We start from the raw sequence: 18,102 nt of genomic DNA, 5'->3' as shown, positions 1-18,102 counted from the left end.
CAAGGGTGGGACATGATGTGATTCATGTGATGGGAATAAAGATGATCTTTTTTCAACCAAATGGAGGTTTTTACCTTGGCTAACATGGAATGTGCTCAGGTTCCTCACCAAGCTGGACACATTCCGGTATTCTCAGTATTGAGACAGGTAGGCACAAGCTGGCTTGGCCAAATGAGGAACCCCTGCCTGAGCTCAGATGTGAAGAGGAAGTTTTACAGGAAGTGGGAATGGGCTCAGTTCCCCTTGGAGGAATGGATAATGAAGGACAAAGCTCAGCCAGCATTGAAACTAGTGAGGGATAAGAAGGGCTTGTATAAACGCATTGGCAGCAAAAGGAATGAAAGCCTCCAGCCAGTGGGGACACAAGAGGAGGCAGCTGAGTGACCCAATCCTTCCTCCTGTGATCTCTCCCACTGTTTGCCTGCCCAGGAAGGTGAGTAGTGGAAGATGCTCCACCTGAAGGAACTGAAGTCTCCACCAAAGGGAGAGGTGGCTGTTTCCGCTACCATGAGGAGGGGGAGCATGGAGCCAAATGGAAACATGCAGGGAGGCATAAACCAGGAATGTCCTGCATATGGAGGGAGAAAATGTGCCATGAGGAGAATGGAGATGGGAAATGCAGGGTGGATTTTCTTCCCAGTTCACTGAGAATGGACAGAGAGAAGAGGGGCCTCTGCAGAGGAGAAGGCACCAGCAGGGAGAGGGTTCATGTGGAGTAGCCCAGTTTGCATCTTTTAGTATGGAAGGTGCGAAAGATCATCTTTCCCTTGCAATTTATGTTTTGCGTTGCAGTCATTCAAGTTCCCCACAGCTACAAACCACTTATTAAATGACAAAACATCCAGCAAAGAATGCAAAAAGCAACATCTCCTGTAGCATGAGGCAAAACCAGTAATAACACTACCCGTGACTGTAGTAACAATATCAAATGTCTCAACAGTAGAAGAAAAATACCTCTTTTTGAGCTGTGACATAATGCAAAAGTGATGGTGTCATGTCTTCACAGTAATACTGTGTAAGTATAAGAATTTTAGAATGGAATCACTGAATGGTTTGTGTTGGAAGGAATGTCAAAGCTCATCCAGTTCCAACCCTCTGCCACAGGCAGGGACACTTTCTACTAGAGCAGGTTCCTCCAAAGCCCTGTCCAACCTGACTTTCAACACATTAAAATGTTATTTATAATATATTTGAATGTATTCTATATATATTATACATAATATATAATGTATATATAATTTATATTAAAATATAAATATTTCTATGGAAAGCCCACATTTCCATATTCTTAGAGTGGCAGCCAGAGGAAGACATGGGTGCCCTGTGCTGCCTGTGGAGTACACATCATGGAGAAAGACCTGGCTTCTTCCATCCTTTCTGCTCTGCCCCTTTTTTCTGCACAGGCTTTTAGCACATTTAGGATTTGGTTACCCAGTAGTCTGAACAAACCTAAGAGGGCACCAGGAGCAACAACAAGGAATTCCGGTGTGTCCAGGAATCTGTGCCTAAAGGGAAAAAGTGCCTCTCCTCTGAGTCACAAGTGACAACTGCTGACAACCATTTCTATCCCAGGTATCCATAGGCATTTCTAGTCGGACCAGTCCTGTTCCCACAACGCTGGTAGCCCAGACAAGGCAGAAATGGCCCAGCAGGCAGGATGCACCCATCGGAGTGCTCACAGCAAGCACAGGCACTGCTGAGCTTCCAAGAAACTGAGGTTGAAGTAAGTACACGCTCCAAACCCCTCCCTGGCAGACCAGAAGGGGCTGGTATTTGCCTATATCCCATCAACTTCTCCTGGCAAGGGCCACATCTAGCCTCTAGGGGGTAAAGGTTCCAGCACCGACCAGCCTACCCATCACTAGAGACTGGGAGTTTAACACAGGAATATTGTGGCTGTGACCATAGTGGTAGTCACATGAAAGTCCTCACTCTGCTACCTTGGAGTAGCTGCTGTTTGGCATACTGCTGAAAATATTCCTTGTCCTGTGGTGAATACAAAACAATCAGAAGGAGCTGACAGCCCAATGACACATAATATTGGGGTTTTACCTAGTCATAATACTGGAGGAGGGTCATCTCTGTGTTTTACACCCTTGCAGCCTGTTAATCACTTTCCCCAACCCTCCCAGGTAACTGCAGGGAACAGTAAAATGATAGGTTTCCTGCTCTTCAAAGGCAGCAGCGCATGCAGGACATGCTTGAGGAGACTGAGGATATGGGATTTCAGATCTCAGAGCTCTATCACGTGTTGGTCGCACCCACCTTACAAGACAGACCCACTTCTTGTGGTCCCTACCCCCCAGTTACTATGGCCAGGGGATGTTGTGCAGTCACAAGCATGACCTTCCAAGCCCTTCTCTGCACCTCCTCTGCAGGGCAGTCCCAACCAAAAGCAGGCAGTTACTGCACTAAGCCTTTCACCAACTGGCAATTAAATGAGATTAGGATAATGGGGCCCAATTATGGCATCTATCTAAAATTACAACACTCCAGCCCACAAATCCTGCAAATAAGCTACTGCAGCCAATCCAGAAGCTGACATCTGCCACCACTTTCATTTGAAGTGGCAAAAGGAAAATCAAATAAAGGCTGAGTGGAGGGTTTACTGTGGAGGCATTTCCTTATTCAACAGGAGTCTAACAAATCACTGCAGGTGAATTTTAGAATGAGTCCAAGAGTATTCATAACTTTTTTATTCTAAATTACCAACAAGAACCTTAACAGAACTGAACTTTAAAATAAGCCTGATTTTGTACATTCTATTCCACATGTATTGTGTTACACTGATAGGAATACAAATGGGAAAAATCTAGTACTTTGAGGAACATACTTTTCAAAATGTGAAAAGCATTTCTTTCTTGACAAATACCAGATGTGGTTTCTTAATTCTTTGTATATTTAGATCCTGTTTTTAACTTTGCATCTGCTTTTAGAAATACACTGCTTAAGCCAAACATTTACACAGACCCAAATATGTATTCTGAGTGACTTAAACTATTCCTGCCTCCACCCTCCCCAACAGAGACCGGTTATGTTAGAACCTCAAACATGTTTTATGTGTTAGAAAACTTAAAAACTCTAATGGAAACTAGATGAGCACTTAGGTGTACTCTTTAAACTTCCCCTGCTTGGTATTACTCATATTGTAAAGAAGTCACAGAGGATTCCCCATTAACATATGACCTGAAGCACCACGGGCTCACTCATGTGACAACGTCAAGGCTTGAAGCTTCAAAGGCGTGATCAGGATGTTTTCAACGAAGGCAGAAGTCTCTGTAAATGACAATGTAGTTTAAAACCCAAACTACGCACTTCCCACACCCTATGTGGACAAACTCAAATGCCAACAAAATAACAAGCAAAAAGTGCATGCCCAGGGAAAAAACTCTTCCAGCTTTGGCAGATGCAGATCATTTTAATTTAACATTACACAGTAGGAAGTCTCAGCCTCCTTGCAAGCTGAAGAAACTCTCAGAACTATATGCTCTCCAGGTTGCAACAGGCCCTCAAATGACTACAGTTGTTATGACATTAGAAAGCCTCCTGCAGAGAAAGCTTTCTGCACCTCCCCATCAAACAACCAAATGTTCTCAGATATGTCCAGTAGAAGTCCCACAGAAACCACGCTCGGCACCATACTCTCCTGAGAACAGCAGCAGGGAGCGTTGCTTTGCAGATGCAAGACATGCTTATGGTGCAGGGTAGAAATTCCTGCAAATCACTCTGTTGTGTGGTTCATGACTTCCACTAACATAGGACTCCAATAGTTCCTGCTGTGCCAAGGCCTGAATTCACACATACCTGCCACTTTTGCAGGGCATTTCCTCTCTCCCCTTTGGCCCAGCATAATTCCAGCCTCTCTTTTACAATTAGCACAAAACACAACTCTGAAAGAGCCTCTTTTCAAACACACACTTGTTTTAAAGCTAAGGGGCAAGATTTTAGGGGTACGTGCAATCCCCCTGTACTGTTCTGTTTCCCACTGTCACTTCTTTGATTAGGAACTTAATCAGACCCTACCTCCTCTACTTAAACTCCTACCCCCTGAAATCCATCACCACTTCACAAGAGTTCTGCCTTTTCCAAATCACTGGAACAACTTCACAGTTAACTACTGTTAACTACTCACTGCAGTCAGAGGAGGGAAGGGCTCTGAACTGGTGATGGGTAAATTTATCGTCCATCTACTCAGTAACAGTCACCAAATGAAGATGAGGGTAACTTACAAAACAAATGCTTGGAGGAAGATCTGGTAACCAAGGACAGTTATCCACAAGTGACATTCCAGTTTGGTTTGGCAGATTCAGCCTGACACTATGGCAACTGGAGTCACTGACTTGTGCAGAAGCCATGCCTGCAAAGCCCCCCAGGTACCAGGTTTAGTTAGCTGCTCCAAGTAGGAAACAAGACAGCCATTCCCCAAAGCATCTTTAAGCTTCTGCTTTGTAGTTAATAGCAAATAACCATCTGTGACTTCAGTATCAGACACTAAAACAGGGGAAGCTCCTTCCCACTTCCACCCTCCCCTCAAGTAGCCCTGGTTTAAGCAGTCTTTGTTTTACCCTGCTCTGAGTTACTGGCTGGGCTCAAACCACGACACACCAGATTCTCTCAGAATTTGCTCTCAAGAAGGCAAGTGTTATATACTACCCCTCCTGCCCATGCAGCAGTGGCCATAGAGCACTACTGCAGCCAGAGATTACAGCAACTGTCACCATCTACAGAATTAACAGTGCCAAAACATGGATAATACTTACAGCCTTTCCATGATACAGTATATGGGAAGGACTCAGGGGCACGTACTCTTGAAGGCAAGCAATTCTTTTGCTCAAAGGTGGTCCTGGAACTGAAACACTACAGTTACTTCTCCTGACAGGTGATCAAATTTATGCATTTTACAACAGCACTGAGAAGAGCAGGGACATAAGGGGATGGTACTTTGTCACTTGGAGGTGGTGGTGCTTAGAAGAATATATTTTTTATATACATATATATATATATATATATACACACACACATGCTGTGAACACTAGGAAGTTTTCCAAGAAGGGCAACAAGTGAAATCAGGTAGAACTGTTGTCACCCTTTATGAAAGGAGAGACAGATCATGGCTGAGCTCAAACAGACCTGCAGAGCTGCCAAGTGCATTACTGTTGCTGCACAGTGGCTTAGACAAATACTAGCAAAGTCAGCCCAAGTCATATCATCAAAGCTGGATTGGGGGCAGGTTGCAATATCTCTCTATAGAAAACATTATTGTAAGGAATCAAACTCATATTCCCTACCTGTTTATGCCAGAGTTGCACATGCCCCAAATAAAAGGAGACTCTGACTGCTCCAGCAATTCTGCAAAAGGGAACAGATGTCATGGCTCAGAACTAAAACTCCAGCAACCACCATCAGATCAGGAATATCTGTCATATTTCTACATGTTCAAGAGGGAGTAAAGGTTGATCTAATGATGAATGTGTCTGCTTCACTGTCATTTAACTGAGGAACATAAAAGTTCTCAAGTTTCCATTATCATCACTGCACATAAGATACCAAACCTTACGTGAGAAGGAGCAGAGGTTTGGAAATATACCTCCATGCCAGTTATGGCAGGTATGTTGAATAGTTCTCTACACCAAGAAAAGCCTGCTGGGTGAAGAGGTGCATGCTTTTAGGAATGAGCATAAGCAAGGTGTCCTAAAAGCGAGACCCAAGTGAACAGCATCTCTAGTTTCACACTGCCACAAGTAGAGCTGAAGGACAGGACCAAGGAGAAGGCAGAGGTGCGGCAGATGGGGAAGTTCCTCACCTGCTTCCCAGTCTTCATCACATGGAGGTGCCTGCCACGTGCTCACAGCATTCATCTGTTCTCTCTTGAAGTCAGAGGACTGATTCACTTCAGGAAGGGAGAAAACTCAGTGACTAGCAGTCAGTCCTGCTTTAGAGGCATTAAATGCTTTGGATCAAGTTGTAAAACATCTCCTGGCTTTAGACTAAGTTTTCCCAAAGCTGCTATGCCACACAAAACTATAGACAATAATCTGACTTCCACTTTTTGGTCATCCTATGCGCTGTCCTTACAAGCAGGAGACTTTTATGTCCCCAGGATGACCAAACTTCTCTAAGCTCGAGCGGTTCTCTTACCTACATCTTGCTCAATGAACCCTCTGTCACTGCACTTCGTTATATGACCGCTGAGGTCAGCTCGAGGAACTAGATGGCGAGCGTTGAAGGGGCACGTGGCCAATTCCTTTGCAACTTTAGGGTAGCTCTAGACAAGGGAAAACCAAAATCATGTGCCATATCTCTCAAGTTCATTTATCTCTTGCTAATCCACAGAAAAAAAACCCACCCTCAAGGATATTTGTGATGTTGCTTTAAAAAGATATAAAAAAATAAAGACTAAACAAGGAAGGGGGAACTAACATGACTGTTCTTTAAAAGAATTCACTGAGAAACTGAGCCACCATTGCGTTGACTGAAATGAAACATACCCTCAGCTAAACTTCCTACAGTTTGCTGCAATGCTGGCAATATGTCTGCACAGTTTAAAGCACAGATGAAACTATTTTAATAACAGTAGGGGAGAGATGCTCTGCTGGTCAGGGAACAGGCTTTCACCCAAGGTAGATGAAGAGGCAGAAGTGCCTTGTACTGATGCTGCTCCAGGCAGTGTCTCCTCACTACCACCGATACGTGACTGCAGCACAAGCTGCAGGCACATCCAAGGTGTCTGTCATTACCCAGCCTATACAGCCAGGGTTGCCGTGTCTTCATGTGCCCATCATTTGCTTCAATTAGCTTCAGCAAGCTATTCTTGCCACGCAGCAGAAGCTTTTCAATGCTAATGCAGTTCAAGCTGAAAGGATTCAACCTGCTCTGCTTGGAGTGTCCCCGTTTGTGTGGAATGGCTACATTCTGCACAAGCAATGGGAAGCTGAGGCAGTTGGGAACATCTAATTAGATTTTATGCATGGAGCATGCAAAGGAAATTCAACCAACTACCAAGTAAGAAGGCAATCTCCACCCAGACGCTTGCCACTACAAAGAAAACAGTAGCATCTTCAGATGGATGAGATAATAATCCCTGAGCCCTTCTTCTGCTAATTACTTAGACACCAACTCTGTCTGACTGGTGACCACTATCTCACCTTGTCCTCCTAACTAGGTAAGCTTGCCAAAACTGTCTGCTCAGCAGTTATGCAACACAAGGACAAACCCAACGTGGTTCAAAGTTCCCTTGCCAACACCATTCACCTAACTCACATGCACATTTCTGCCAAAATCTTCAGGGGTCAACAAGGAAAATTTCAGCCCTCTTTAAAGTTGGAATGATGGAGGTACTTGCCACTTAGTTCTGTCCCCTGCTTTCACTAGTTAGTTAACATTTTTTAAGGCTCTAGTTTCACAAAAATGAATTGTTTATAAGTATCGATACCAGGACACGTCCCCAACAACTATACCTTAACTGCATGACACAGCACTGTTATACTATTTTAAAAATACATTGTCAAGGTTACACTGGTAAACCTAAAGAGGAACAATTGGGTTTTAAAAGGTATCAGCAAAACCTCAGGCTCAGTCAGATGCCAGCACTTGCAGGTTTAAAGTAAATAAACCATGAGGACAACAAAGGAGAAGAGAGGAAGGAATGCTTCCTATTAAATGATTTGTATTTAAATTCTGGCTAAAAGATGGGGAGGGGAAAAGCCCTCTCCCGTATGTGCTAAGGTCAGGAAGTACAGTTTCTGACAGATGCACTTAAATAGTTACTAGCAAGACCAAAAAAAAAAATCCTAACCCTGTTTGCAGCTGCATTTCCAGCACTTCAAGAGTGAATTTCAACATCACAACACTTCCACTCTGATGAGCCAGAAGCAGGTCACATAACTCAGACTGAGTTCTCTCTTCAACTTAAAGAGGAAAAACGTATCTGACCTCCATGTGAGCTGCTGGAAGAGAGTAGAGTTTCCTCCTTGACCCGACCATGAAGAATCTCTACCTCCTTTCAACAAAAGCCACACTGGTCATGGGTAAATTAACACGTGCTTGAAGCTATTACTAATCAAATAATAAAGTTATGAAATAAAGGCTAAACAAGGCTATTTGTCAGAAACTTACAGCAGCCAGCAAGAAAATGCAATAAGAATAAAGAACATGCACGTCATATTCACAGGCACAGAATTATAGGTCTGGCAGTCCAGCTTACCTTCCTACACTTTACCAGGTGATAGGGAAACCGACAGGCTCTGATTCGATGATGTTTATTATATGGACATTGTATTAATCTCTCTGGATCCAAAACATCTAGTAGAATGGAAGAGGGAAAAAAAAATGGTTAGGAAGAAAAGATTTGGGGTCACTAACACAGCGAAGTGGGGAAAAAAACATACCATCACCTCAGGGCTGTGATCTTAAGGAGTTAAACCGGTTGTTCTCAGTTTGAAATCATTCATTAAGGCAGGCACCTGTTTTGCATAACCAAATTCATTTTGAAGTTTCTGTGACTGGGATGTTAGTCAAAACAGACAGAGAACAGTCTGTCACTGAGCACTGAGCATAACAACCCTCTAAGTTACCATATTAGGCAGGTAACCACACTTACTCAAAGTGAATGAAAACAGCACTACTCTTCCAGCTATCTTAGAGGAAAATCAGTAGAATGACGACATGCCCTCCAGGAGCACCGTCAGCCTGAAACAACTCTTTCTGGATCAACAGCTAGTTTTGCTGGATGAAGAACACCCGGAAATTTTGTTTCATTTCCAAGGAAGCAGTGTGCCTCATGTGGAGCACGGGCTTTGTAAAGGAACTTTTTTAGAAATCAGGCAATTATTTAGGAGCTGAAATGCTACTAAAGCAGCTAAAATACCTAAGAACACAGACACTGAACAGTGAAGCAGCCTGAGTGCAGGCATACATGATACAGATTTTTATCTATCTTTAGATAAAATGTATTCACAGAAGCCTAGAATGATTTGAGACCTTAAAGTTCATTGAGTTCCAACCCCCTGTCATGCACAGGGGCACCTTCCACTAGACCAGGTTGCTCCAAGCCCTGTCCAACCTGGCCTTGAATACTTATATTAAAATATAAGTATGAATATATCTATGGAAAGAACACATTTCCATGTTCTTAGTGAGGAAGAGGGGCAACCAGAAGGAAACGCAGGTGTCTTGTGCTGCCTGTGGGTCTGCTTGAGGGTCACACACCAGGGAAACAGACCTGCCACTCTGACACTCTTTTTGCAGTGCTTTTAGCACGCTTAGGATTTGCGCACCTGGTGTCTTAAATAGACCCAAGTATGGCCTGCTGCTGTTTAGCCTCTTCCCTGCCATCACATTCCCTTCTCTTACACATGCATTGGTGCTCAGTTGTCTCAACAGCCAGGTCAGGGAGCTGTATCAGCCTACAGGCTGACAACTGGTTAAGATCACAGAATGGTTTGTGTTGGAAGAGACCTTAAAAGTCATCTAGTTCCAACCCTTCTCCCATGGACAAGGAAGATGCAGTTTCACCAGTCATAATAAGCAGACTTTCTGTTATGAGCCACAAGATAAAGTTGTGAGCCTGAGCCAGTACAAAGGAAGGGACAGACCCAATCCTTCTTTCCATCTCAGCTGTGCAGTGCTGCTGCAGCCAGCTCTGCTACCTGTGAGCACCTCTCACCTCTATTAGTCACTTTAGATCATTGAGAACAGCTGAAAGCTAAAGTCTTCACTCAGAAGGACTGACAAGCTTTGTACTGATTCCACTGTCCCTGGAAGAGCAATCAGAAGTGGTTTCTGTCTTGAAGCAGCTCAACACAAATCAGACCAAGTGCACTACCAGGAAAGGGAAGGAGATAGAGACAAGAGGAAAAGGAAAGCTCTCACCATATTACGTAAAACAACAGACACAAAAACAAGCACAGGAGCTGGCCTGATCAGGTAAAGAGATACAATTAACATTGTATCTCTGCTGTAAGGAGCAGAGCCTCTCCAGCACCACAGCAACGCCATGCTCGAAGGAGATACCTGTCCCTAACCCTACTGCCTGCACACCCAAATCCACAGCAATCCTAAAAACGTGTCTGGAGTCAGCAGAGACCACAGTACAGGCGGGAGCAACGCTTTAACGAAATTAAGTCACTTTGTCCAGATACTTCCTGAAGTCCACACCTGAAGCACGGAGCACCAATATTATATGGTTACCAGAGTGGTAACCACATATAAGATTGCCCTAGTTAAAATAATCAACAACCCACTTGGCTCCACACAAAGCCCAGCGACAAACCCTGAGCTACTCGCATAGGGCCGGGCCGGGCCGGGCCGGGCTGGGCTGGGGCCTGCACACAGTGAACGGCCGCCACCTTCCCCTTCTTTCCTCTTCCTTCTCCTTCCCTTTCCCCCTGCAAGATCCCATCCCGAGCCTCACCGAAGTCATCCTCCAGCTCCATGGGGAAGCGATGCAGAGAGCGCGGAGCACACGACACCGGCCGGCGCCGCGCCTCAGGCACCGCGGCCTCGCGCCTTGCGCCGCCTTCGCGCCTGCGCGCATGTTTCCTAGCAACGGCGCGGGGCCCCTCCCGCCGTACAGCGGTTGCCATGGCAACGCCGTGGGTTGCGTCTGTGTCCGGCGCCATCTTACCCGGGCCGCGGCGGGCCGGGCCGTGAGGGGACGGGCGGCTCCTCCCGACCCAACCTCGCCACCGGCGCCCCAAATAGGGCCCGAAACCTCGAAACTGCGTCCCAGGGTAGGGGCAATGTGTCCGTGTCGCTGAGGGTGAGCTGGAAGGTGGCCGAGGGCAGGGTGGAGCCGTGCCTCCTGCAAACCCGCTGAGCGCTATTGCTTTGGAGCAATGGTTTCTGCTCGCAGAGGTCTCGTGCCTCAAAGGCTCTAAGCAAAGAGACAGCTTTAAATGAAGGCCGCGTTTTTATACCCTACTCACAGGCACAGGCGGTGCAGGTGATAAAAAACAGAGGTTTTTCTGTCAATTGAAAGCAGAGATCCCTGCTGCTTCCTCTCCCCACATTGCCGGCTTTAAAAGCTTCTGCCTCACGATTGCCTCATTTTGCAGCCAAAAAATACATGTTCAGTGAATGCAGAAATGGTTTTGTTTTGAAGCAGAAGGTTGGTGATGTAGGGATCTGGATCTGCAAACCACGGTGCACGTCCCTTCAGTTTGGAGTCAGAGCATGGAATGGTTTGGGTTGAAAATGACCTTAAAGCTCACCCAGTTCCAACCCCTGCCACGGGCAGGGACCCCTTCCACTGGAGCAGCTTGCTCCAAGCCCCTGTGTCCAACCTGGCCTTGAACACTGCCAGGGATGGGGCAGCCACAGCTTCTCTGGGCACCCTGTGCCAGCGCCTCAGCACCCTCAGGGTACAGAACTTCTTCCTTGTATCTAACTGAACTTCCCCTGTTTCAGTTTGAACCCATCAGCCCTTGTCCTATCACTACAAGCCCTGATGAAGAGTCCCTTTCCAGCATCCTGGTATCCCCCTTCAGACACTGGAAGCTGCTCTGAGGTCTCCACTACAGGCTGGCAAGTGCATGGTTTGCTGGCAGGAGATCCTGCCCTGCCTGGTTTCATTTCAGGAGGTAACTGAAGACATTACCTATGTTCTCTGGTAGTAACAGCAGGAGAATCATCTTCAGATACAAGTGGTAGTATGTTTATAGAGTCGTAACAGGACACCAGGGGAGCAGTAAAGGCTTGAGTGGAGATATTAGTGACAGACATTCTCAGCCACAGACAGAGGCTTGCCTCTGCATGTCCTTCTATATGCAAAACTATGTAGAACCTTGAATTGTTTCCAGGAGCCTGAGATGGGCTAAATCTGTCAAAGGACTGAGATGTCTCCCTGCATGCATGATCTTGTAGTGGAGTATTTCTCATGTGCACTAATGCAGATCATAACCCAGCTCTGATCATTATGTAAACCCAAGGGTTTATACACAGGAATGACCCTTTTCATCCCCATTTCCAGAGTGTTCCCCAGCCAGGGAGTGATTGACATGTGTCTTAGATGCCCGTCCTGAGCTGTCTGTTGGGCTGCAGGATGTAAAGTGGACATTGCTGATACAAGGGTGGGCAATGGTGACAGGGCATGGGGCACATGACACATGGCTTCTGCAGAGCTCACCCTGAGCAGCAGTGCATCTTGCCTTGCCTTCTGCTTTCTTGTTTCCACATATGATCTTCACCTCGTTTTTCTTGAAGCAAAATCAAGCAGAAGGAAAGCAGCTCCTCACTTGCTGACAGTCTGTCAGCAGTGTTTGAAGTGCTGAATACTGTGTACTGCTCTCCAACCATGGTGGTAAAGACTGTGCCAAATTCAGGGCTACATGTTGTGAATTCAAAAGGCATCATGACCATGGCCATCTTCTTTGGCAAGGAAGCTGAGCCATGTGTGTCTGTTCCCTCTTTAGACTGATTAGCACCTGCCCAACAGCAAGCTCATCTTCCAATGGGATGATCTCCCCAGTGGAGAATACGTTTATATTGTTGTTCTCCAGCAGAACTAATTTTCCTGACTTGCATTTGAGCTTTTGCTAGCAAAGGGCTCGCAGATGTGTGTAGAGAAAGCTGCCAGTGTCTCTGCTGCTGATTAGGGCTCTGGGAGGTTCTTGCATCATGCTCAGGAATGTCCTGAAGCAGTTCAGCAGCCCCCTTCCTCAGCTGCAACCTTCTGTGCAGTCTTTCCTAATAGTGACAGCACTGCTTTAGAGAACTCCTCTTAAAGAACGATTGCCCACAACTGCCTGCCTCTCTCCAGAGACTTTCCTCAGGAAATCCACAGCAGAGATGGCAGTAGGATGCTGACGTGCATTGTGAGCTGAATCACCTCATTCTTACTCCTGCTATTCTCTGGGAGCATTTTCTACCTGAGCCTTTGCTCCCCACCCAGTAAAGCAACATCCACTTCTCAAGTCCCTGTTGGGTTGTTGCCCTCCCAAGGCCTTCCACAGCCCAGGCTCCTCAACCAAGCTTTGGAGTTGCCACACACCCCTTCTGCAGCATTTGCGCCAAGCCCAAGAGGCCATTTTTGGGCAAAGGCTCAACAAAGCTAGGCCTGATGGCCAGGGACTCTGGAGGAGTCATGGATGCTTCTCTCACCTGCAAGTGACAGTGCCTGAAGAGGGCCCACTGCAGAGTGTCCAACCCTCCCTTCCTTTGGGGAGGGTGAAGGCTCTCCATGTGCTCCCCCCACACCAACTAATAACCTTGAAGAAACACTCACACTTCCTACTGTGGGTGTCTGGAGTGTCAACAGAGGGAAGGACCATGCAGTGGCAGGTAACAGTCATTCTGTTAACAACTATAGCACAACCATCCCCAAAAACTCCTTCCCAGAGCCAGCCCTGAGAACATCTATCTCACTGGGCATCTTGGGAGATGGTCTGTAGGGCAAAGGATGACAGAGAGGCCTGGGTTGGGATGCAGCAGATCTTTAATGAGGCAAAAATGGGAAACAAGGACACTGTGAGTGGAGATCCTGGTGCAGGGAGCATCAGGGGCAGAGAGGAGTCTGCCCCCCATGGCTGTGGGGAGAAAGAGTGGCAGAGGGAAAAAGCAGCATGGGCCATGCTGTGTGAGAGCACAAGGCTGGCCCCGTCCTTGTGCAAGTGGTGCTGGGGTTGCTCAGCTGCTCTGGAAGCAACAACCCAAGGCCCTGTCCCCAGTGAGGTCCCATCTTCTGGGTCCCTGGGCCCTTCCCCAGGGCCATCACCAGCAGCTTTAGCAGGGGAGGCACCTCCTGCCGCAGTAGCGGCCACCCAAGCCGGAGAGGCCCAAGCCGGAGAGGCCAAAGCCCCCGGAGTTGATGGGCACTCCCTCGGAGCTGAGGATGCTGCCAACGGCAGCGGAGGTGGAGGAGCCCACAACGGTGTTCTGTGGGAAGGAGGTGAGGATGGGGCCAGGCAGGGTCACCACCACGGGGGAGGGCTGGATGGCAACAATGGAGTCCTGGCACTGCCTGACACAGGGCTCATTGCAGCTGTTGGCCAGCGGGGTCGGGCCACAGGGCTGGCAGGGCACACACGGGCTGTAGCAGGACATGTCTGGATGCAAGAGCTTCACCTGGGAAATAGAGCAGGGGGAAACAGAGCAGGGACATGGGTCAGGAGCAGTCTCTCACACCACCACAAGGAATTCAAGGCAAGCCAATTTTGAGAGAAGAGCTGGAGGTTTTGTAGGTACACCCATGGACTTCAACTTCCCCTCAGCCCAAAAGTGCCCCATCAAGAGTGGCCAAGCCCAGAGGGGTCCCACCTAGCCCATAGCTCAGAATGCACATCAGCCAAGACCCAGACTTCTCTGTGCTAGACCTTCTTCCTCCGTCTTTCTTCTATGGCAATGACCTCCAAGTCCTGCTGTGGCATGATGGAGCAGGCATTTGCTGATGTGTATGTTGGTCTGAGGCCTCAGCCTGTGGAAGGATGAGAAGCAGAAAGGGCTGTAGACTCACCTGGGTCCCAAGGAGAGGAGAGCAAGAGAAGTGGATGAGAGAACAAGGCTTTGGGGTTACTTTTATACTGCTCTTGCACCGCCCTGGCCCTGAGGCTGCCTCTGCGCAGGCAGTAATTTTCCAACAGACTCATCTTTAATGGAAAGTATTCTTCCTAATCACACAGCTTGTAATTTGGTTTCCTTCTTTGACTCCTCTTTATTTCCTCATTTCTGGCATGCCCTTTGTGCCAGAGACGCTCCTACCAAATGCTGGAATGAGAGGGTCAAGCACTTCCAGGGCAGGAATGCAGCAGTGCTGGGGACAGCACTCAAGTGCTGAAGATGTCCCATGCAGCCAGGGGACCCCAGCTTGGGGTTCCTTGGTGGGCTCTCTTGTAACTCTTTTTTCAGGAAGGGTGACAGGTACTCCAAGTGTTGCAGTCCCCAGTTGTCTACACATAGGTTCCCGTGCAGAAGGACTTGCTCTGTCGTTCTCTATCCCTCTACCCCAGCTCACTCTGACAGTCAGTTCAGACTGACAGCTCACTCCTCAGGCTGGTGGGCCATGCTTCTGGTTTCAGCCCTCTTTCTCCTTATGTTGCTTAGTTTGAGGAGAAATTTTTCCCCTTTCTTGGCCTTCTCTCCTCTAGGTGTGCAAGCCAGCCTGCGCATCTAGGTGGCTGTAGCACCCAGAAGTCACAGAATTCCCACTTCCGTAACTCGGGTACTGGCTAAAATGTCTTGGAAATAGAATCAGCAGAGTGAGAACCTGCCTCTTTGATCCTCTCCGCATCCCAGAGCCAGTGCTTCTTAGCTGTGTCAAGGTGTGTGCAGTAATGTCGCTAGTGGTATTGAGGGGCCATGGAGGATGGGATAGGATAAGAGAGGATGCAGTTGCAGGCAGAGAATTTGTCTCTGCTTTTGCACACTCCATTGCTATTAGGAAGAACCACTGTACAGTGATTAGAGAGGTCGAAAAGCCTGGCTGCAAGAGAGGAAGCAAGTTAAGAGAGGAACAGCCCAAAGTGAAATGCAAAGTTTCTTGCAAAGCAGTTTTCAATAGAGAGAACATTTCCCCTCTTCTGCAGTGCCTTTTCTTTCACTGACAACAGTCTCTGAGGGAGTTCTCATCCTGACACTCCTCATAGGGGTAGCAGCAGTGTTTGGAGAGTGTGGTGATGAATCAGACAATCCTTCCCTTCCAGGCAGTTCCTGGCAGAATAGGACTTCAGTGTGGGACACAGAAGCTCTGTGTGATTGAAGACCAAATGAGTTGTCAGCTGTTTGCCTCTCCCTTTGCAGCCTGGACCAACTGTCCTTCCTCTAAAGCATAGGGACACCAGGTCATCTGTCCTTATGTTTGGTAGTGACTCAATGTCTCTGCCCAACGCAGTGTCAGGTCAATTAGCTGCAGCGGTGGCCATGGCTTTGACTTGAACATGAGGAGCCTGTGTCCCTTCTCAAACACTGTTAATACTGCAAAAGAAACAGGTTCACTCAGGAGTGGCTTTCATGAAGTGTGGAGGATTTTCTGGCTTTTTTCCCTGTACAGAAAGCTAACCCTGTTGCTTTGAACTCCTTAACACTGAGAGGATAAGATGTATCCTGACCTGGAGAAGCAGGGAGTGGTGACTGACAGTCATGCTAAGACACTTTGAATGTTGGTACACTTATTTAAATTGTGTTTCCAAGTTGGTGTGAAACTGTCCTTGTGAGGCTCTGAGATCTGCAGTAGCAGAGTGAGGGTATGAAAAGGAATGCTCAGGAGACAGGGTCTCAGTACTAGCACCCAGGCCAGATCTCCACCAGGTCCATGCCATTGCTCTTCAGCTGCCACTTGCCTCCTTTTGGCCTGTGGAACCTATTGCTCTGTGGTGTGCATGTACAGAAGAACAAAGAGTGCCCCCGGCATGACCAGGACATCTCCTCATGAAGAAGACACATACACAGGGAGACACAGGCATGTGCTCATGCACACCTCTGTGCTTGTGCACACTTAAAAATGCATATATACACAGGTTTTAGGGAAAGCCAATTCTTTTGATACAAAAATGAATACAGAAAAATGAGAAGACATACAAGCGTGCATACGTATAACTGAAGTTACACAGATGTTGTTTGTACATAGACTGCACAGAGAAATAACCCTAATATGCTGAAGGCATTGATTGGAGACACCAAGAAATTGGACAGAGAGTGGAAACGGCAAAACAGATGGCAGATTTGTCATCAAAGCAAGATCATCAGGAGGAGGAGGTTCAAAACGAGCAGTGGAGCCCACTCACCAGTGATCATTGAGAAATGCCAGACCCCTTATTTTGAACAGGGTGATGAACAACTCCACTGTGTCTATATCCAGAAAATGGGTCAGGTCTTCAGCCCATAATGATGCATTCCTGACCTGAAAATCTTAGGGTTTCTCATCTCAGAACTTGAAAGAACTCTCAAAGGCAAATGGCCATGGAATAAATCACAGTATGAAAGAACTGAACTCTGGACAGCAAAAGGTCCTGGGCTTGGATGATCCTTGGCTTGAATGTCTTCAATTAGAGACTGCTGGAAAATTACTGCCTGTATAGAGCATGACTACATGCCTGGGGCAAAGCTGGAGCACTATAAAAGCCAGTGCAAATACCCAGTTGGACATCCACTTCTCTCACCTCTCTATCCTAAAGGATCAGGTGAGTCTGAAGCTCTTTATCTTCCTTTCTTTCCTCCTATGAACACCATTAATGCTCCAAACCAGCATCATGCCTGGGATCCCTCACAGTGGTGTGAGAGACTGCTTCTAACCCGTGTCATTGCCCTGTCTCCAGGTGAAGCTCTGCCATCCAGACATGTCCTGCTACAACCCGTGTGTGCCCTGCCAGCCCTGCGGCCCGACCCCGCTGGCCAACAGCTGCAATGAGCCCTGTGTCAGGCAGTGCCAGGACTCCATTGTTGCTATCCAGCCCTCCCCTGTGGTGGTGACCCTGCCCGGCCCCATCCTCACCTCCTTCCCGCAGAACACCGTCGTGGGCTCCTCCACCTCTGCTGCCGTTGGCAGCATCCTCAGCTCCGAGGGAGTGCCCATCAACTCCGGGGGCTTTGGCCTCTCCAGCTTGGGCCTCTCCGGCTTGGGTGGCCGCTACTGCGGCAGGAGGTGCCTCCCCTGCTAAAGCTGCTGGCAATGGCCCTGGGGAAGGGCACAGGGACCCAGAAGATGGCACCGCACTGGGGATGCCGACTCCTCTCTGCCTTCGGTGCTCCCTGCACCAGGAGCTCCACTCACAGTGTCCTTGTTTCCCTGTTTTGACTCATTAAAGTTCTGCTGCATCCCAGCCTGTGACTTTGTGTCATCCTTTTTTATGCAGATGCCAAGATCCCAAGAAACGCATTTCCTGTGCAATTTTGACCTTGCTTGATTTCATGGCAAATACACCTTGCAGAAGAATCAGAATTATTCTTTGGCCTTTCTCGATCACTTCTTTTGTTTTGCCCCGCGTGATAGGGTAACCAAACTGCAACTACACTGAGAGGAGGGAGAGGCATTGTCTTCAGAATTTCAGACAGGAAGATGCTCTCTTCACCACAGGTGTATCCAAATCCAGGCAATACATTGCTGCCAAGCTGTTAGAATACAGCACTGTTTCATTCTGCTGCAAGCTCAGGCGTGTTGCATCCCAACCCGAA

At 47.5% G+C, this 18,102-nt stretch overlaps 3 protein-coding genes across 4 annotated transcripts; 1 reads left to right on the top strand and 2 right to left on the bottom strand.

The window, feature by feature from the left end:
- Positions 1-2,681: 2,681 nt before the first annotated feature.
- GTSF1 (gametocyte specific factor 1) lies at positions 2,682-10,526 on the bottom strand. Of its 2 annotated transcripts, none has more exons than XM_061475950.1 (7): positions 10,412-10,526; positions 8,204-8,301; positions 6,139-6,265; positions 5,804-5,890; positions 5,289-5,349; positions 4,761-4,849; positions 2,682-3,276 (listed from the first exon to the last, which is right to left on the bottom strand). In XM_061475950.1, coding segments are annotated over exons 1-7 (486 nt in total). In that variant the 5' UTR covers positions 10,434-10,526; the 3' UTR covers positions 2,682-3,274. The 2 variants fall into 2 exon arrangements, with proteins under 2 accessions (XP_061331934.1, XP_061331936.1); XM_061475952.1 differs by having other exon boundaries at positions 4,761-4,843.
- A 3,093-nt stretch (positions 10,527-13,619) lies between these two features.
- LOC133280898 (feather beta keratin-like) lies at positions 13,620-14,057 on the bottom strand. The gene has a single exon (XM_061475949.1). It carries the CDS (start codon positions 14,038-14,040, stop codon positions 13,720-13,722), a length of 321 nt encoding a protein of 106 aa, XP_061331933.1. The 5' UTR covers positions 14,041-14,057; the 3' UTR covers positions 13,620-13,719.
- A 3,193-nt stretch (positions 14,058-17,250) lies between these two features.
- Positions 17,251-17,711, top strand: LOC133280897 (feather keratin Cos1-2-like). Its single transcript, XM_061475948.1, has one exon. The coding sequence runs from the start codon at positions 17,268-17,270 to the stop codon at positions 17,586-17,588; it is 321 nt and encodes a 106-aa protein (XP_061331932.1). The 5' UTR covers positions 17,251-17,267; the 3' UTR covers positions 17,589-17,711.
- Positions 17,712-18,102: the final 391 nt, after the last annotated feature.

This window comes from Pezoporus flaviventris, unplaced genomic scaffold (assembly GCF_033815535.1).
Source record: "Pezoporus flaviventris isolate CSIRO_AGI_PZ_B2104156 unplaced genomic scaffold, CSIRO_AGI_Pfla_v1 ptg000091l, whole genome shotgun sequence".
Classification (NCBI taxonomy): domain Eukaryota; kingdom Metazoa; phylum Chordata; class Aves; order Psittaciformes; family Psittacidae; genus Pezoporus; species Pezoporus flaviventris.
This window is presented reverse-complemented; position numbering and strand designations above follow the sequence as displayed.